General features: G+C 42.2%; 1 protein-coding gene across 2 annotated transcripts in view; it reads right to left on the reverse strand.

The window, feature by feature from the left end:
* Window positions 1-636: 636 nt before the first annotated feature.
* LTBP4 (latent transforming growth factor beta binding protein 4) overlaps window positions 637-17,167 on the reverse strand; it is a 288,242-nt gene continuing 271,711 nt past the window's right edge. For both annotated transcript variants that reach the window (XM_073598500.1, XM_073598501.1), the window contains 9 exons: window positions 16,808-16,951; window positions 16,482-16,691; window positions 12,735-12,797; window positions 10,694-10,822; window positions 7,792-7,935; window positions 7,552-7,704; window positions 4,273-4,779; window positions 4,045-4,194; window positions 637-2,423 (listed from right to left, as the gene is read on the reverse strand). In XM_073598500.1, coding sequence (XP_073454601.1) covers window positions 2,278-2,423; window positions 4,045-4,194; window positions 4,273-4,779; window positions 7,552-7,704; window positions 7,792-7,935; window positions 10,694-10,822; window positions 12,735-12,797; window positions 16,482-16,691; window positions 16,808-16,951 — 1,646 coding nt within the window. In that variant the 3' untranslated portion in view covers window positions 637-2,277. The remainder of the gene's footprint in view (window positions 2,424-4,044; window positions 4,195-4,272; window positions 4,780-7,551; window positions 7,705-7,791; window positions 7,936-10,693; window positions 10,823-12,734; window positions 12,798-16,481; window positions 16,692-16,807; window positions 16,952-17,167) is intronic.

The following is a 17,167-nucleotide window of genomic DNA, read 5'->3' on the forward strand; positions in this document are numbered from 1 at the left end:
TGGCTAGCAGGTTCTCAAATCTTCCTCCAAGAAATTTTTGTTGTCGGACTTTCCGATCATGTGTACACAAGTCCGTCGCACAAAAGTCCACGCATGCTCGGAATCAAGGAAGCGCTCGGTCTTGTAAAACTAGCGTTCGTAATGGAGATATCACATGACTATTGAACTTCCTTTTTATCGGCTCGCCGTACGTCTTGTAAGTCACTACGTTCGTAAGTGTTGGCCAACATTTGTGTGACCGTGTGTATGCAAGTCAAGTTGGAGCCAACAACCTTCAAACAAAATTCCACGGTTTTGTTGTTGGAAAGTGTGATCGTGTGTACGGGGAATAAGTGTCATTGGTGGATTTCTTATAGTATAAAATCCTTGATTCTCTAAACACGAAGCCAACAGGTTAATCAAGATGCTGTAGACTAAATGAAATCCTAATTTTGGCTTAACTTTTAAAGTAAATTGTCATGAGAAAAACATGTAGCCACCATTGCTTACCTCCTGCTCCATGCTTGGTAGCCATACCTATCTTTTGGCTTCAGTGCTGCCCTAGCTGTTGACCCACTGTACTCAAAAATACAAAAACCTTTTGAATGGTGATCCACTTTAACTGAATCCCTTAAAAAACTCACAGACAATACAACATGTTATATAATATATATTTTATTTCATTTTATTTTTCTTAACAATGCCTATAAAAAGTGTATAAAAGTCACAATGTGCGCGTGTGTAGAAAATTAAAATATTACATTTATATCTCATTTAGAGGAAGTATTTTGATGCTGTATCCTCTGGAAGGAGACAGAAAGATGTATGACTATGCAGAGACCCAGGATATGGAGGGATTAATCACTCTGGGGGGGGGGGTCACAATGCGTGATTTATATTAGCAGCTATTACTGGAGACACATACCGTTCCCTAGGACAAAACGTCCCTGAGGCTGTATAATGGTTTAAAATGAAGCAAACAATAAACGTTGCAAGAGACAAGGTTGTAGAAGACCATGTCCATTTTTTTTTTTTACCACATAGTACATATATTTTATGGTGCACAAGTGCCAAAAAGTGGCAGGAATGTTTGAGGGTCTATTTATTTAGCCCCAGGTTGATGGTGGTTTTGTTACCACCGCCAATGTCACAATGCTTTCCATATGTTGGTTAAATAAAAACTGATTACAATTACTAAAGGCTTGTTATGCATGAGAAGTGTTTCTTTCATTCCTCTAGCATAGGACGGGACAATGACAGTGAAAGTCTGTTCTTGCCTTAGACACTATTGGTTCCATCCAATTAAAAGTTCAAGCAGCGAAGCACTAAGTACAAAGTGCAGTAACCTATACTAACCAATCAGGATTCAATTTTCTGATATCAGTCTTTGCAAAGTGGATTCTGATTGGTTGATAGAGGCACTGCATTTCATACTGAGGGCTGCATTCATAAAAAAACAAAAAAACGAAAAAAAAACTGCATGTACTTTTGTTCTATGTGAATAGCGGCAAAATTGAATGTTGTTACATTATTTTATCTCAAGGTTAAAAGTGTGAATAAAAAATACCACATTATGGCCCATAGGCGGGGCTCTTGATCATAGCAAATAAATACTGTACTTATTCATATGATCGTCAGCTCTGGCTTGTGGTCATAATGTGGTATTTTCTTGATTCAAACTTTCCACCCGGAAAGAAAACAGCCGACATTCAATTTTGCCCCCATTTGCACAGAATGAATGTACATGCAGATTTACAGGACAAATAGCTATTTAAAAAATTGTATAACTACATGCCTATGTGCTTTGTTGACTGACTTAATCTACATTTGTTCACTGTGGCTATTCAATAAAATGAAGAAATTTTAGGAGCAACAACCAGAGTGCAGATCATTTTTGAATGTGCTTTGTTCCCTACACTGTTTTATTAAAAAAGGTAGTTTGACTCTTGCATTTATGGAACATTATATAAGCTTGCTAGTGACTGTAAAATACAAACATTTTTCTCATTTGCAATGTCCTCAAGACAGAAAATAAACATCAGTGGGCAACACATGGGAGGACAAAGCCCCACATTTTACAAGTAAAATAGTATATAGATTAAGATTCAAAAAAAGAAAAACTTTCAGGGGTTGCCCACCACTGACTGCACTAAAGAGACCAATAGTCACCTGACAATATATACAGACAAATAAATATCTTCCTCTGGTGTTTCCATGCAATCCCCTGGTCCCCACAATGATGTGGACAAAGAACAGCCCCCTGCAGGAAGTCTTTGGTTCTCCTAGGAGTGGATGGATTTATTGCTGGGAGGGGACACAGTAGTTCTGTTGGGACAGGACAAATCCACGGGAACAGATACACTCGTATGAGCCATCGGTGTTACGGCACTGCCCGTTCAGGCACAATAGAGAAAGATCCTCAGCTTCATCACATTCATTTATATCTAGAGCAAGACATAGAGTATTGATAATAGACAGATTCAATACATGTAAAACCAATATCACCATCATTTTCTCAGCTCAACTGTTTAAATGGAAACTCTGCTTTGTGTAACAATCAGGTATGCCAGTATATATGAAAAGGGGGGCACTGAGCTAGAGGAAGGGTCTCTAAACTTTCTAACAAAGAGCCAGTGTACTGTCCTTTAGACCAGTGTTTCAACCATTTTTTAATCAAGGCACCCTTTAAAATTCTGTACAATCTTGAGGCACCCCATTCTAAAATGTAAAAACCTAAACTACTAGTTTTACATAATGCAGCAACATCCACTCACGTATGACACCCAACATTAGAGGTGATTTATTCTTACAAAGCAAAAACACCTTTGCTCACTGGTACTAACTAGTATTCCGGCATTTCTTTTCTGCCTCAGTTTTTATCCCTTACTGAGCTAATGCGATGCCAATGCAGATGGAGAGAGGTTGGGAAAGGGACAAACAAGGATGCAGGCACCAGCATACTCCTTATAAACCAATGACATCATCAGTTGTTGGGATACCAGTAGCTGTCCCAGACAGCGCCAAAGGTTGTAATGCTGTACAATAAAACTCGTGGCTTTGTGTAACAAAAACACAGGCTTGCTCTACTCGCTGGTCCGTTTTTAAGTAATTTGGGGCAATTTTTAGGCATTTTGCCAAGGCACCCCTGGAGAACCCAGGAGGCCCCCCTGAGTGCCACAGCACCCTGGTTGAAAAAGGTTGCTTTGGACTTTAGGGGTGCCAGACTGTGGTCAGTGGGAGTAGAAAATATCACAGCATCAGTGGGCATAAATAATGTTTCAGGCTTGGTGGCCATGGGGAGCTACAAAATTACTCCATCATTGGTGGGAGGAAGTGTGTCCCAACTTTGGCATCAGTAGCAGCAATTATGCCCCACTGTTAGTATCAGTAGGAAGAATACGCCCCTGTATCAGTGGAAGAAAAATAGTACCCCAGGGCTGGACAAAGGCTAGCAAAAGGCCAACAATTGGAGACCACTAAACTAGAAGAAAGTAGCAAAGTTGACTAAAAAAGGGGGGGGATATTCTGTAAAAGGAGTGGTGATCAGTCTGATGAGGGCTTAACTAGGTTTTTTTTGTTTTTTTTTATGGGTTGCCACATGCCATCTCTAAGTACAGGGTCCCCTTATGTGTACAGAGAAACTTGGCTGCTGGAATCACCCAAACTAGACTGTAACTGCCAGTCATGCACAATGGATGCCAAACTGAAGTCATGTCCCTACAACACAGTATACACGCACCAAATAGCTTCTACACTTCATTATTTCTGTTCATCATTTTGGCAGGACTGTTAGGCTTTATTGGCCCCTGTAGAGGCATAAAATAGCTATTGCTTTACCAAAATATGAGCAATGATAGGGTGGAATTTTGGGAATTTGTAGAGGCGGGGTTTAGTGAAATGGGCATCACTTTATCAAAAATATGAGAATTGATGGGGTGAAATTTGGAAAAGTCTGAGAAAAGGCTTGAAAGTAAGATACTATTATATTATCCAAATTTTAAAACCCGCATGATGTGTTTATAACACACATATAACCTCTGCACCAAGTCTGCGGGAGTAACTTACCAATGCAGGCCATTCTTGTCATGTCCAGCCTGTACCCATCATAACAGTCACAGGTGTAGCCCTCAGGAACTCTGATACACCGGCCATTTTCACAGCCATTGAGGATTCCACATTCCTCGGCTTGTAGTCCTTCAAACTGTTCATAACGGTCTAAGGGAGAGAGTAAATTTACTGGACTAGTTTGCAATCTTTTCTGTAAATTTAAAAGGCCCCTAAGGTTCCACTTACCATCATATGCCTCTCTCAGGCCTGCTCTCCAGCTGTCTAAGTCACGTCCGCCAGGTCGCCATGGCTGAGGCCTGCGCCCGTCTTCCAATCCTACCCTAGAAGTGGTAGGACTCCTGGGCCTGGAGCGTGGTGGAGATGGTTGCAGACGTGGGTCATATGGACTTTCTGGTCTTCGGAATGGTGGTCTTAGTTCATCTATACCAGAATCTGGATAGGAAATATCAGACTCAAAGTCTGGAGACTCGTAAGGAGGAAGGCTATACACTGGATCCCGAGGACCATAAGGTAGTGGGGGACGTTGACCAAATCCTACTCCAGGAGGTGCTGGGTAAGCTTCATATCCTGGTCTTACCACTCTAGGAGGGGGATTGGGGAATGAGTCAGCTCCATATGGGACACCATAACCTGCTCCGTATTCTGACCCATATTCATAAGGGTCTGCTGGAGGAGATCCTGGACTACCATATCCTGGAGATCTGAGAACGTTGCATAAGGCCTCAAAATCATCTGGCAAGAACAAAGAGAAGAAAAAAAAATCAATAAATCTAAATTAGATGCACCATTTTTAGGGCACTTCAAACATTGGCATTCATCCTTTAACTGCTAATGCCATACCATGTTCCTCATATTGGTAAACTTCTTCTGCATATCCGTGACTAATTTTTTTTTTTTTACTATTACTAGGTCCTGGTGGTCTCGCTTTTGCCTGCAAATCCTCCACCAGTATAACCCCAATTCCTTATATAAAGTCTTCTACCCTTCCCTCAGCAAACAGTGAGTGATTAGTGTTTTGATCTATCAGTCAGCCAAAACTTTTCTGCAACTTAGAGGATAAGTATATCTAAAATGTATTTTGACAACTGTATTGGGTTAATACGCTAGTATTCAGTACATGCCAGTATTCATGGATATGCCATGTGTTTATATTTACTCTACATTTATATCCAGTCCCAGCTGTCCAGCAAAAAGGGTTGGTAAACTATAAAACTGCCAGGGGGGGTTTGAGCAAGAGTTTCTTAAAACAGTTGCTTAAAACAAGATGTTAACCATTTGAATAAAATGCGAGCATTGTAAGTACCCCTGGCAGTGTACAGTAATCGTTTTTCAAAGCCCATGCTACTGTCACTTTTGCTGGATCATCTAGTCCCAATGTAAAGGTGGAGAAAAACATATATGAACCAGCATTTTCAATCTGTTTTTAGTTGAAGCACCCTTTAACAGCATGCAAAATCTTGGGGAACCCCCGCTAAAGTGTAAAAAACATTGTAAATTGTTAAAGACACACAGTAGGTTCCCCATCACATCAGGGGCCCCCCATCATATCAACAGTCAGGGACCCCCCATCCTTCACATCAGTTACCCCCTTCACATCAAGCACCCCCCCCTCTTTACATCAGAGATCCCCCATCCAGTCAGAGGTCCCCCCATCAGATCAGAGTCCCACCTTCACATTAGGGGCCCCTATCCTATACATGGGAGCCCTCCATAACATCAGTTCCTATAGCACATCAGAGTTTCCCCATCACCACAGAGTACCCCCATCACAGAGTCCTTTCATCACATCAAAGTGATCCCAGAGCCCCCTAATCCCACAGTCCCATCTTCACATCGAAAGCCTCCCTTTTGGCTCTAGAAGCGAGGCGGAGGAGGTGGTGCAGGTCTGGAGGAGCGGTCTTCCATTGTCTCTTGAATGCTGGGGGTGAACCTGTATGTTGCCTGCTCTGAATCAGTGCCATGTGCTGCCACAATGCAGGTGGACCGCCTGCTGATACCATAGCAACGGATGACACTTCACACCCTGGAATGAGCTGGAATGGTTGCTATGGTGCTGGCAGCCGGCCCGCCTGCAGCATAGCAACTGGATCCCGTGCTCGCGTCACCCCAGGGGAACCCAAAAGGCACGCTGTTTAAGAAACACTGATATAACCGTATCTCAAAAAATAATTCAAATACGGAACATTTTCATTATAGCTATTATTTACATACGGTTATCAGAAAACAATATTTTTGTGATAGTGGGCTTTGGTTGCTCAAGAACTGATAATTATCTTCTTAAAAATGGCACAGGGCACAGAACCCAAGTATGCATGCTACATAGCACATATTTAAACTCTAGGGAGTTGATGGTAACAGATTTGGATAGGATGGGCATGCACAGTTCATATGCAAAGAATACCCCCTCCCCCAACCTCTGATACATGCTTTGTTGCCAAAGGGTTATTTATTTATTGTTTGCTAAGAGGTTTGTCCACTTTAAAGTGATATTTCAGTTATAAGTGGCATCTCATGGGTTGAGCCACCTAATCTCTTTTCTATCTATTAGAGATGTAACCAGTGGGATCCAACTGCTATAGCCCCACCTTTAGAGTCTCACTTCTCATGTTGCAGCACTTGTGTTTTTGGGTGTATCCACTGCTTTCGTTTCTTTATCGTATATTAATGAGTAATTGAACAGACTGATTGGGACCCCTTTATGATCGTACTATGAGGTTTACAGATGTGAGAAGTCAACTCCAGTGTAGATACACTATGTCACCAAAAGTATTGGGACACCTGCCTTTACACGCACATGAACTTTAATGGCATCCCAGTCTTAGTCCGTAGGGTTCAATATTGAGTTGTCCTACCTTTTGCAGCTCTAAAAGCTTCAACTCTTCTGGGAAGGTTGTCCACAAGGTTTAGGAGGGTGTCTATGGGAATGTTTGACCATTTTTCTAGAAGCACATTTGTGACGTCAGGCGCTGATGTTGGATGAGAAGGCCTGGCTCGCAGTCTCCACTCAAATTAATCTCCTAAACCTTGTGGACAGCCTTCCCAGAAGGGTTGAAGCTGTTATAGCTGTAAAGGGTGGGCCAGCTCAATACTGAACCCTACGGACTAAGACTGGGATGCCATTAAAGTTAATCTGCGTGTAAAGGCAGGTGTCCCAATACACCTAAGCTATAGTGTAGCTTACAATTTGTGTCTCTGAGAAACCATATTTTAACTCTTCATCATTTATCAAAAATGTATATCTGAGTTTTGTATGCAATAAAGCTTTAAATGCATTTATATTAGCTAGTTACTGGGAAACATATTTTTGCTATATAAAACCAAGGACGTATTGTCACAACATGTTATTATATAGTAATGTTAATAAATCATGTAGGTCAGGAATAATAAAATAGTAAATTAGTAAATAATAATAAATTAATAATAAAATAAAGAGTTGGATAGACACATTTTTTTCAGATATCTGCATGAATTTCTTCTAATACCTTCTTGTTTTGTCATCCTTACCTGAGTCCCTTGCTGGGCACAGTGCACAGCTCATCCCCCAGGCTTCCCCATATAGACAGCAGCAATCAGTGTATGTAGTCTGTCTGTCCAGTAGGGGGCGCTTACACACCAAATCGGCACCGACTGCTTGCCAGCACAATGCTATATTGTTATCTGAAAAGAGAACAGAACTAATCTGATACTGGTTGTATATAAGAGATTTGATCTGTAAAACCTGCTGAATTAGGGCACAGTCCTTACCTATGGCTTGGCTGGTATTGGTGACACATCTCCTCTGAGAAGAATCGAGAACCAGTGGAGGGGTACATGTACAGAAATAAGATCCCACTGTGTTCACACAGTTGCCTCCTTCACAGACCTCCTCCTCCTGGCATTCATCATTATCTATTGAATGAAAAATACTCTTTTAGCACCACTTAACATTCTTATTTCAGGTACCAATGGTTTAAAGGACATGTCTAGGGAACATTAAACTTCTAGTGCTATCCAGTAAACACTGACGCTACGTTAAAGACACAAGTTCCACCCAATTTACTTTAACAGAATTTTAAAGAGGCTCCCTTGTGACGGCACCGACTGGTGCATGCTGGGTCGGTGACGTCACAAGGGGTGGGGCCACCAGGTGAAGTTGCCAGGTGGCCCTGCTCCTTACTTAAAGAAAAACTGTCAAATGGCGGAGCCTGTAGTAGGCGGTTAGCCTTCATTGACGGCGGAGCTTTTTTTTTTTTCGGGTCCGGCGGTGGCAGCGGATCTACATTGGGGACATTGTTTTTTTTAATAAAGTTATTATCAAAAACCTGTCTACTGTTTTTATTTATTTTTGGTGAATGGGTAGGGGTACAACCCCATACTCATTCACATGGGGGGGGCAGGATCTGGGGCCCACCTGTTAAAGGGGGCTTCCAGATTTCGATAAGCCACCTGCCCGCAGCCCCCTACAACCACAGCCCAGGGTTGTGGGGAAGAGACCCTAGTCCCCATCAACATGGGGAAAAGGTGCTTTGGGGTGGGGGGCAGAGCCCCCTGCCCCGAAGCACCCCCCCCCCCATGTTGATGGCATGTGGTCTGGTATGTTCAGGAGGATAAGGGTCTGGTATGGATTTTTGGGTTTTGGGGGGGGGGGGTACACTTTTTTTTTTAATTTTGATGTTGGGATTCCCCTTAAAGGGGTTGTAAAGGTATACATTTTTTTACCTTAATGCATTCTATGCATTAAGGTGAAAAAACTTTTGATAATACCGTCGCCCCCAGCCACCCCGTTTTACTTACCTGACACCTCGAAACTCGGCCGCTCGCTCCCAACCTCCATTCCACCGCTCAGCCTGGTAGCTGATTGGCTATAGTGGATGGATTGAAAGCAGCGCAGCCATTGGCTCGCGCTGCTGTCAATCACATCCAATGACGCGGCGCGCGGGGGGCGGGGCCGAGTGATACAGCGAGCGGCTATAGCCGCTCGCTGTATCACGGGAGCGCGCCCACAATAACTAACCACCATGCGAGGGAGCTCGCATTAAGGTGGTTAGTTATTGCGGGGAGGAGCTGAGACAGCCGCAGAGGGACCCCAGAAGAGCAGGTTCGGGGCCACTCTGTGCAGAACGAGCTGCACAGTGAAGGTAAGTATAACATGTTTGTTATTTTTTTTTTTTTTTAAATTTACCTTTACAACCCCTTTAAAATCCATACCAGACCTGAATGTGCCAGACCCCACGCAATTCAATTTAAATGTGATTTGACTCGTTTTATTTTCTTTAGAAATGTCATTTTTGCTGCAGCATGTTCTATACATGCTACAGGAGTACCAATTTACATGCAGACTAAGGGGACCATTTTTCACTTTAAGCAAAATTAAAATCACTGCTCCTTTAAAAACAATTGTTTTTAAGAAACTTTTTTTTGCATTGATACATGTCTCCCAGGGCAGTAGTCGTACCCTTTTTTATGGCCAATTACTTGCATATAAGCCTTCAAAATTAGGACTTTCGATTTCTCATGTTCAGCTCCCATAGACTTCAATAGAGTTCGCGGTTTGGGGCAGAACTTTTCCCCTGGGGGGGGGGAGGGTGTTCGGCCCTTCTCTATTCAGAATCAGACTTCTAAAGTAGGGTTAGTTCTACGTAATAAAATGTTTTAACATCAACAAGTGGGCATGGGGAAGTAAATGGGAGTGAGGGAGTGCACAGGGCAGGGTGCAATATACTTTGGGTATGGGGTGGTCACCTGCAAGTGGGGATGGGGAAGTAAATGGGAGTGCGGGAGTGCAAAGGGCAGGGTGCAATATACTTTGGGTATGGGGTGGTCACCTGCAAGTGGGGATGGGGAAGTAAATGGGAGTGCGGGAGTGCAAAGGGCAGGGTGCAATATACTTTGGGTATGGGGTGGTCACCTGCAAGTGGGGATGGGGAAGTAAATGGGAGTGCGGGAGTGCAAAGGACAGAGAACTGGACGGTGTGGGGAGGCTGTTATCTTACACAGTGCTAAGCACCGCTACCTTGCTGGGAGAGAAAACACTTACCATGTCACATCCAGACAGACACAAAGCTGACAGAGGAGTTCCTCTTCTGTGGTTTGCAGAGCAGTGTTCCAGAACTCCCAGGTAGAAGGCATACAGAGGGAGCCTGCATCTCTCAGCCAATACAGCTTGCTGATAGAGTCAGACAGGTGGAGCTCCGGAGAAAGTGGAAGATCAGGTGGGTACTGGTGATTTTAGTGGACTAAAATGTACTGAAGATTTTAGTCGACTAAAATACCACAAAATTTTAGTCAAAAGACTATGAGACTATATAGTCTAGACTAAAACTGAATCGAAATTTGACGTAAAAATTAACAGTGCCGATGCCATGATGACCATCAAATCTAAGACTAATATAATCTTTTTACATGAACAAAAATAAATTGGTCTAAAAACTGAAATGTCACATGATCACAAACTAACAATAGACATATTGAAAAGTAGATACATTCCAAATTCTATAATACATAGAATGTATCCTTTCCATATTTCAAAGGAGACTCAGGGCACTCAGGAGAAGACCTGGGGCATGTACCTTTGGTTTAGCTAGGCCCCTGTTTTAACTGTCACAATGATCGCCACTGTACTTATCATAATCAACATTGATAACAAGAACACACTAATAAAACTCACCGACACACTCCATGCGATGACCATCATAGTAATATCCATTAGGGCAGTAGCAGGCAAACAGTGGAGACTTGTTGAGACAGACTCCTCCTTTACATATTTCTGGACTAAATAGCTTGCATTCATCAACATCTGAGACAGAAATAGAAGTAAAAATTGTGTGCTATGAGACCTTACAGCCAAGATCAAAGGGTTAGTTCACTTTTAATAGGAACACCCCCACACAAATAATTTCCTAATGGTGTAATTGGCTCACAAAAATTGAAGTAAATTTTTAGGCACGGCCTGTAATAAGAACTTCAGTTTTGGTCAGATGCGCTCCAAAGGTTAAATACCTTGGGGGATACAGACCCCTATTAGAACACCAAGAGAGCACCAGGTGATTATAATGAACCAGACCCTCCCATTCGGAATCAGTCTGGTGAAACCAACAGGTATGTCTTCAGAGCAACAAAAGGTAGGAATCTGCTACACAGTTTGTTAAAATCCCTGCAATGTACAGTGATCCTTATGTCTGAAGCTGCTTCTGCCAGGGACTTCTCTGTCTTGCCTGAATGGCAGGATGTCTGACTGTTGGATGAGCGACCCTCGCACCTCATAAATCAGCACTGGGCTATGAGAACCCAGCTTGCCTAACCACATATGTGCAGTCTGGTCTCTCGCCTGCAGTGGCTGAGCTTATTGCTCTGCAAGGGAGAGAGGGAGAGAAATAGACGTAGGGAAAGTGGACTGCGCATATGTGGTTAGGCAAGCCAAGTTCTCATTCATGAGGTGCTGGGTTTATGCATCCAATGGTTGGTCAGTCCAGTCATCTAGGCAGGATGGAGAGGGGAAGTCCATAGTAAAAGTAGCTTCAAAAGTAAGGGTAACTTTTAAAAACAGAGGACAGCATTTTAGTGCATACGCAGTGGCATCACTAGGGTTGGTGTCATCTGGTGCTGTAAAACATGATGTCACCTTTGCCCCCCCTATTAGCCTGCCACAGACACCCCCCCACCCCCTCACTATCCTCACTAGCCTGTTACAGTGCTCTCCCCCCCCCCCCCCCCCCCCCCCCTTGCCAGGAGAAGGGATAGGAATAGGAAGGAGGGAAAGATGGAGAAGGTAGAAAAAGAGTGAAATGGAAGAAGGGGAGAGAGAGAGAGAGGGGGTGAGAGAGAGGGGGAGGGGTGAGGGGGGGGTGAGAGAGAGACAGGGGTGAGAGAGAGGAGGGAAAAGGGGGATAGGGAGGGGGGTTGAAAGAGAGAAGGGGGAGTTGAGAGAGAAAGGGATGGGGGTGAGAGAGAAAGGGCAGGTGGAGGGGGAAGGGGGGAAATGACGGAATGACGGGGGAGAGAGAGAGGGGAGATGAGAGAGAGACAGGGGTGAGAGAAAGAGAGGGGGGAGAGAGAGAGGGGGTGAAAGAGAGAGGGGCTCCCCTATCTCCACCATACTTTACCAGGATCCCCCCCTGAACAAAAACTATACCGGACTCTCACCTTCCCATAGCCCGTCGGCTCCTTTTTACCAGCTGTGTGTAGCGAGGCTGCCGAGGCACGATCACAGCCCAGGACTCTGACCTGCTCTGGCTAGTAAGCTACTTCCGGGATTGGAGGCTGCAGCCACCGGTGCCTCCTGCTTCTGCTTCGCTCCCCTGTCACCAAACGGTCAGTCCATGACCGCCCCTGGTGTCATCCGGGTGCGGTCCACTACCCCCCACATCCCTGTAGCGACGCCACTGTGCATACGTAAAGCTGCAGTGCATATGGATTTTTTAAAAATATCATTAAAGGTCACCTACTCCTTAAAGGGTATCATCTGGGAAAAAATTGTATCATCTGGGAAAAAAATTGTATTTTGGATATTGTGGAGTTGATTTTCTAAAGTAGCAGAGCAGGTTGACTTTGCAAAAAATGCCCAATCATGTGCAAATAAATGTAATATAGTTTTTTTCTTGCACATAATTGGACTAGATCCTCAGTATACTGTATGTTGTAAATTCAGGAAACAACACAAGTGTGCACAGTGCACTAGATAATTAAACATGAAGAGGAATCAGACCTACCTCTGTATTCTTGTCCTGATGCAAAAAAGCCCACTCCCTCTGGACACAGTCTTCGGTATTCAGCTAAAAAAATGTGCAGTTTAAAAAAAATTCTTTCTAAAGCATACGACTAGCTAGTAGGGACAACTACCAATTTCAAATCAAATTATAAAACCGGGTATCATAAAACAACTACATGTAGGAGACTGCAATCATAGAAAACAGTGCACAGACCACTATAAGACTAATGTCGATGCCAGGGCTATGCCAAGTGTCCTATTACTAAGCCCTACTGAAAGGTGCCTATGGTACTGCATATCCAAAAGATGCTTCTTGGCTGTTGAAGCTATGTTTTTTTTCCCATTATATTGGCATTCACCTTTAATTAAATCTTAGTATAGGCTAAGGAAGGTTGGACAACCACTTCTGGAAATATAAGACCGTATATTTGAAAGCACCAGTCTTTACTTAAACATTAAACTTCAACAATCTGCAATATTTTACATAAGTCATTCTCAGCCACTGTTCCTCCAGAGGTTGCTAGGGGTTCTGTGGCTGAATGACCTCCCATCTGAAGGTGCCTATTTAGATCCAGGGTCAAAGCCACCTAGCAAAGCCAGCAACATGACACCAATGATCTTTTTAGCTGTCTTTAACCCATTATACAAAAAAAAGAAGGCCACAAATACTAAGACAATGGCAGAACTCGGTCCCTTAAAACACATACTGTAAAGACCTAAAAATACTTTTTTGCCCATGGGACTTTCATGAGTTGTGCTTAATAAGATTGATAACAACCTTCTTAAAAAATACAAAATGTATTCCATATTAAAATTAAAACCAAACATATTGGACAATACATGGGTCATAATAAAATAGACACAATATACATCTGTTGATATACATTAGTTGAATATATACAATATTGCAAACACGCTCAGGTGCCCATTTGAATTGAGATCTCGGCGCGTTTTGTGGAACAGCGCCCACTTCCTCAGGAAACAGTCAAATTTAGTGTATCTGTGGAGAGACCATGTCAGAAAAGAAGACTAAAATAGATAATAAACTTATATATGTATATATATATATATATATATATATATATATATATATATATATATATATATATATATATATATATATATATATATATATATATATATATATATATATATATATATATATATATATATATATATATATATATATAAAACCACTATTGATAGTTGTTGTTTACTTACTCAGTAAGCATACTTACATATCAACTGAAAAAAGATGGTAAAAGCGCAAACAAATGCAATCCAAAGGATAGATATATAAAGCATAACAATGGCGTAGGAGTACATCCACAGGGTAAGCTCTGTCCAGGAGCTGAAAGTGGACCCAGGGCCAAGGCAAACATTGGGGCTTACTGAGCAAGTGAACAACCACTATACCACTATATATATATATATATATATATATATATATATATATATACATATATATATATATATATACACATATATATATATATACACATATATATATATATATATATATATATATATATATATATATATATATATATATATATATATATATATATATATATATATATATATATATATATATATATATATATATATATATATATATATATATATATATACAGTGGGGACGGAAAGTATTCAGACTCCCTTAAATTTTTCACTCTTTGTTATATTGCAGTCATTTGCTAAAATCCTTTAGGTTCATTTTTTTTCCTCATTAATGTACACACAGCACCCCATATTGACAGAAAAACACAGAATTGTTGACATTTTTGCAGATTTATTAAAAAAGAAAAACTGAAATATCACATGGTCCTAAGTATTCAGACCCTTTGCTCAGTATTTAGTAAAAGCACCCCTTTTGATCTAATACAGCCATGAGTCTTTTTGGGAAAGATGCAACAAGTTTTTCACACCTGGATTTGGGGGTCCTCTGCCATTCCTCCTTGCAGATCCTCTCCAGTTCTGTCAGGTTGGATGGTAAACGTTGCTGGACAGCCATTGTTAGGTCTCGATGCTCAATTGGGTTTAAGTCAGGGCTCTGGCTGGGCCAATCAAGAACAGTCACGGCGTTGTTGTGAAGCCACTCCTTTGTCATTTTAGCTGTGTGCTTAGGGTCATTGTCTTGTTGGAAGGTAAACCTTCGGTCCAGTCTGAGGTCCTGAGCACTCTGGAGAAGGTTTTCGTCCAGGATATCCCTGTACTACGCATTCAACTTTTCCTCGATTGCAACCCATCGTCCTGTCCCTGCAGCTGAAAAACACCCCCACAGCATGATGCTGCCACCACCATACTTCACTGTTGGGACTGTATTGGACAGGTGATGAGCAGTGCCTGGTTTTCTCCACATATACTGCTTAGAATTAAGGCCAAAAAGTTCTATCTTGGTCTCATCAGACCAGGGAATCTTATTTCTCACCATCTTGGAGTCCTTCAGGTGTTTTTTAGCAAACTCCATGCGGGCTTTCATGTGTCTTGCACTGAGGAGAGGCTTCCGTCGGGCCACAAAGCCATAAAGCCCCGACTGGTGGAGGGCTGCAGTGATGGCTGACTCTCTACAACTTTCTCCCATCTCCCGACTGCATCTCTGGAGCTCGGCCACAGTGATCTTTGGGTTTTTCTTTACCTCTCTTACCAAGGCTCTTCTCCCCGATAGCTCAGTTTGACCGGACGGCCAGCTCTAGGAAGGGTTCTGGTCATCCCAAACATCTTCCATTTAAGGATTATGGAGGCCACTGTGCTCTTAGAAACCTTAAGTGCAGCAGAATTTTTTTGTAACCTTGGCCAGATCTGTGCCTTGCCACAAATCTGTCTCTGAGCTCTTCAGGCAGTTCCTTTGACCTCATGATTCTCATTTGCTCTGACATGCACTGTGAGCTGTAAGGTCTTATATAGACAGGTGTGTGGCTTTCTTAATCAAGTCCAATCAGTATAATCAAACACAGCTGGACTCAAATGAAGGTGTAGAACCATCTCAAGGATGATGAGAAGAAATGGACAGCACCTGAGTTAAATATATGAGTGTCACAGCAAAGGGTCTGAATACTTAGGACCATGTGATATTTCAGTTTTTCTTTTTTAATAAATCTTCAAAAATGTCAACAATTCAGTGTTTTTCTGTCAATATGGGGTGCTGTGTGTACATTAATGAGGAAAAAAATGAACTTAAATGATTTTAGCAAATGGCTGCAATATAACAAAGAGTGAAAAATTTAAGGGAGTCTGAATACATTCCGTCCCCACTGTGTATATATATATGAGTCGGCACTCTTGATAAGTGCATATGATGGGTCCCTCAGCTCGTGTTAACCTCCACAGCACCAGATGATTATGACTATGGTGGTTGGGGGGGGGGGGGGGGGTTAGAAGACTGAAGCTTTCAATGAAAATCTTAGTCAGAAGCACAAGGCTACAAGGGACGCGTCTCATTGGTTGTAATTAATGTCCCTTGTGCTGATTTTGTTAAAAGAAAATCTTTTAAATTAAACTTAGGCTTTAGGGGTGGCACTCTGACCACGACTATAAGAGCTGCATTCTTGCTAGTGACCACCATGGTAAGAGGATTTTTTTTCCACTGATCCACAATGAATTGGTTTTTGTATGGTTTTCCCGAAGCCTAAAAATTAGTTTAGGGGTTCCTCTGGGGATAAAGGGTTGAGAAAACCTGTTTTAGGAGAATAAGAATAACAATGTAGCTGTTCATGGAGTGTTGTTGTCACATAGATGTCCTGCCTACCTGATTCCATGCTGGGGCATCTTTGAATCTGGCAGCCCTGACCCCAGCCTTTGCCAACAGTACAGCAACATTCAGCCAGGCTGACATTTTTGGAGAGCACATTCTGACACACATTGGGATCCTCTAGGTTGAAGTAACATTCCTTTAAGCCTGAGGTTGGTACAAAGTCCACACGGAAAGCTTCAGAATGGCTTGGAAAGGCAGGTCGTGCTAAAGTGGAAGAAAGAATTATGAATACCATTGATAATAGTAGGGTGTCTTTTTGATACAATCAAATATGACAAAAGCCTATGTTTTGAATATACATGCCCATGTATTACTCTTACCAGCACTGGCCGTTCGTATGCATTTTCCAAACATTGGATCAAACTCTTCATCGCTATTTGGACAGTTGCAAAGGAAGGAACCTTCAACATTTTCACATAGTGCTGTCCCGCACACACCTTGTAGAGTCTCACATTCATTAACATCTAGAAAGAAAAGAACAAGCTTTGGGAATACAGTGCATAATATCTAACCAAGTAAAAATCTGCTTTTTAGAAATGCATTTCCTGCAACCTGCCTGATTTCATTGATCTTCCTCAGCAGTTCATGGGATTTCCCACGGGCAAGCAAAGACATCAAGAACATAAACAGACAAGATCTGGTCTCATTATCAGTATGGCCTGTTGCATCCCAGTAGATGA

Source organism: Aquarana catesbeiana, linkage group LG09 (genome assembly GCF_042186555.1).
Source record: "Aquarana catesbeiana isolate 2022-GZ linkage group LG09, ASM4218655v1, whole genome shotgun sequence".
Classification (NCBI taxonomy): Eukaryota; Metazoa; Chordata; class Amphibia; order Anura; family Ranidae; genus Aquarana; species Aquarana catesbeiana.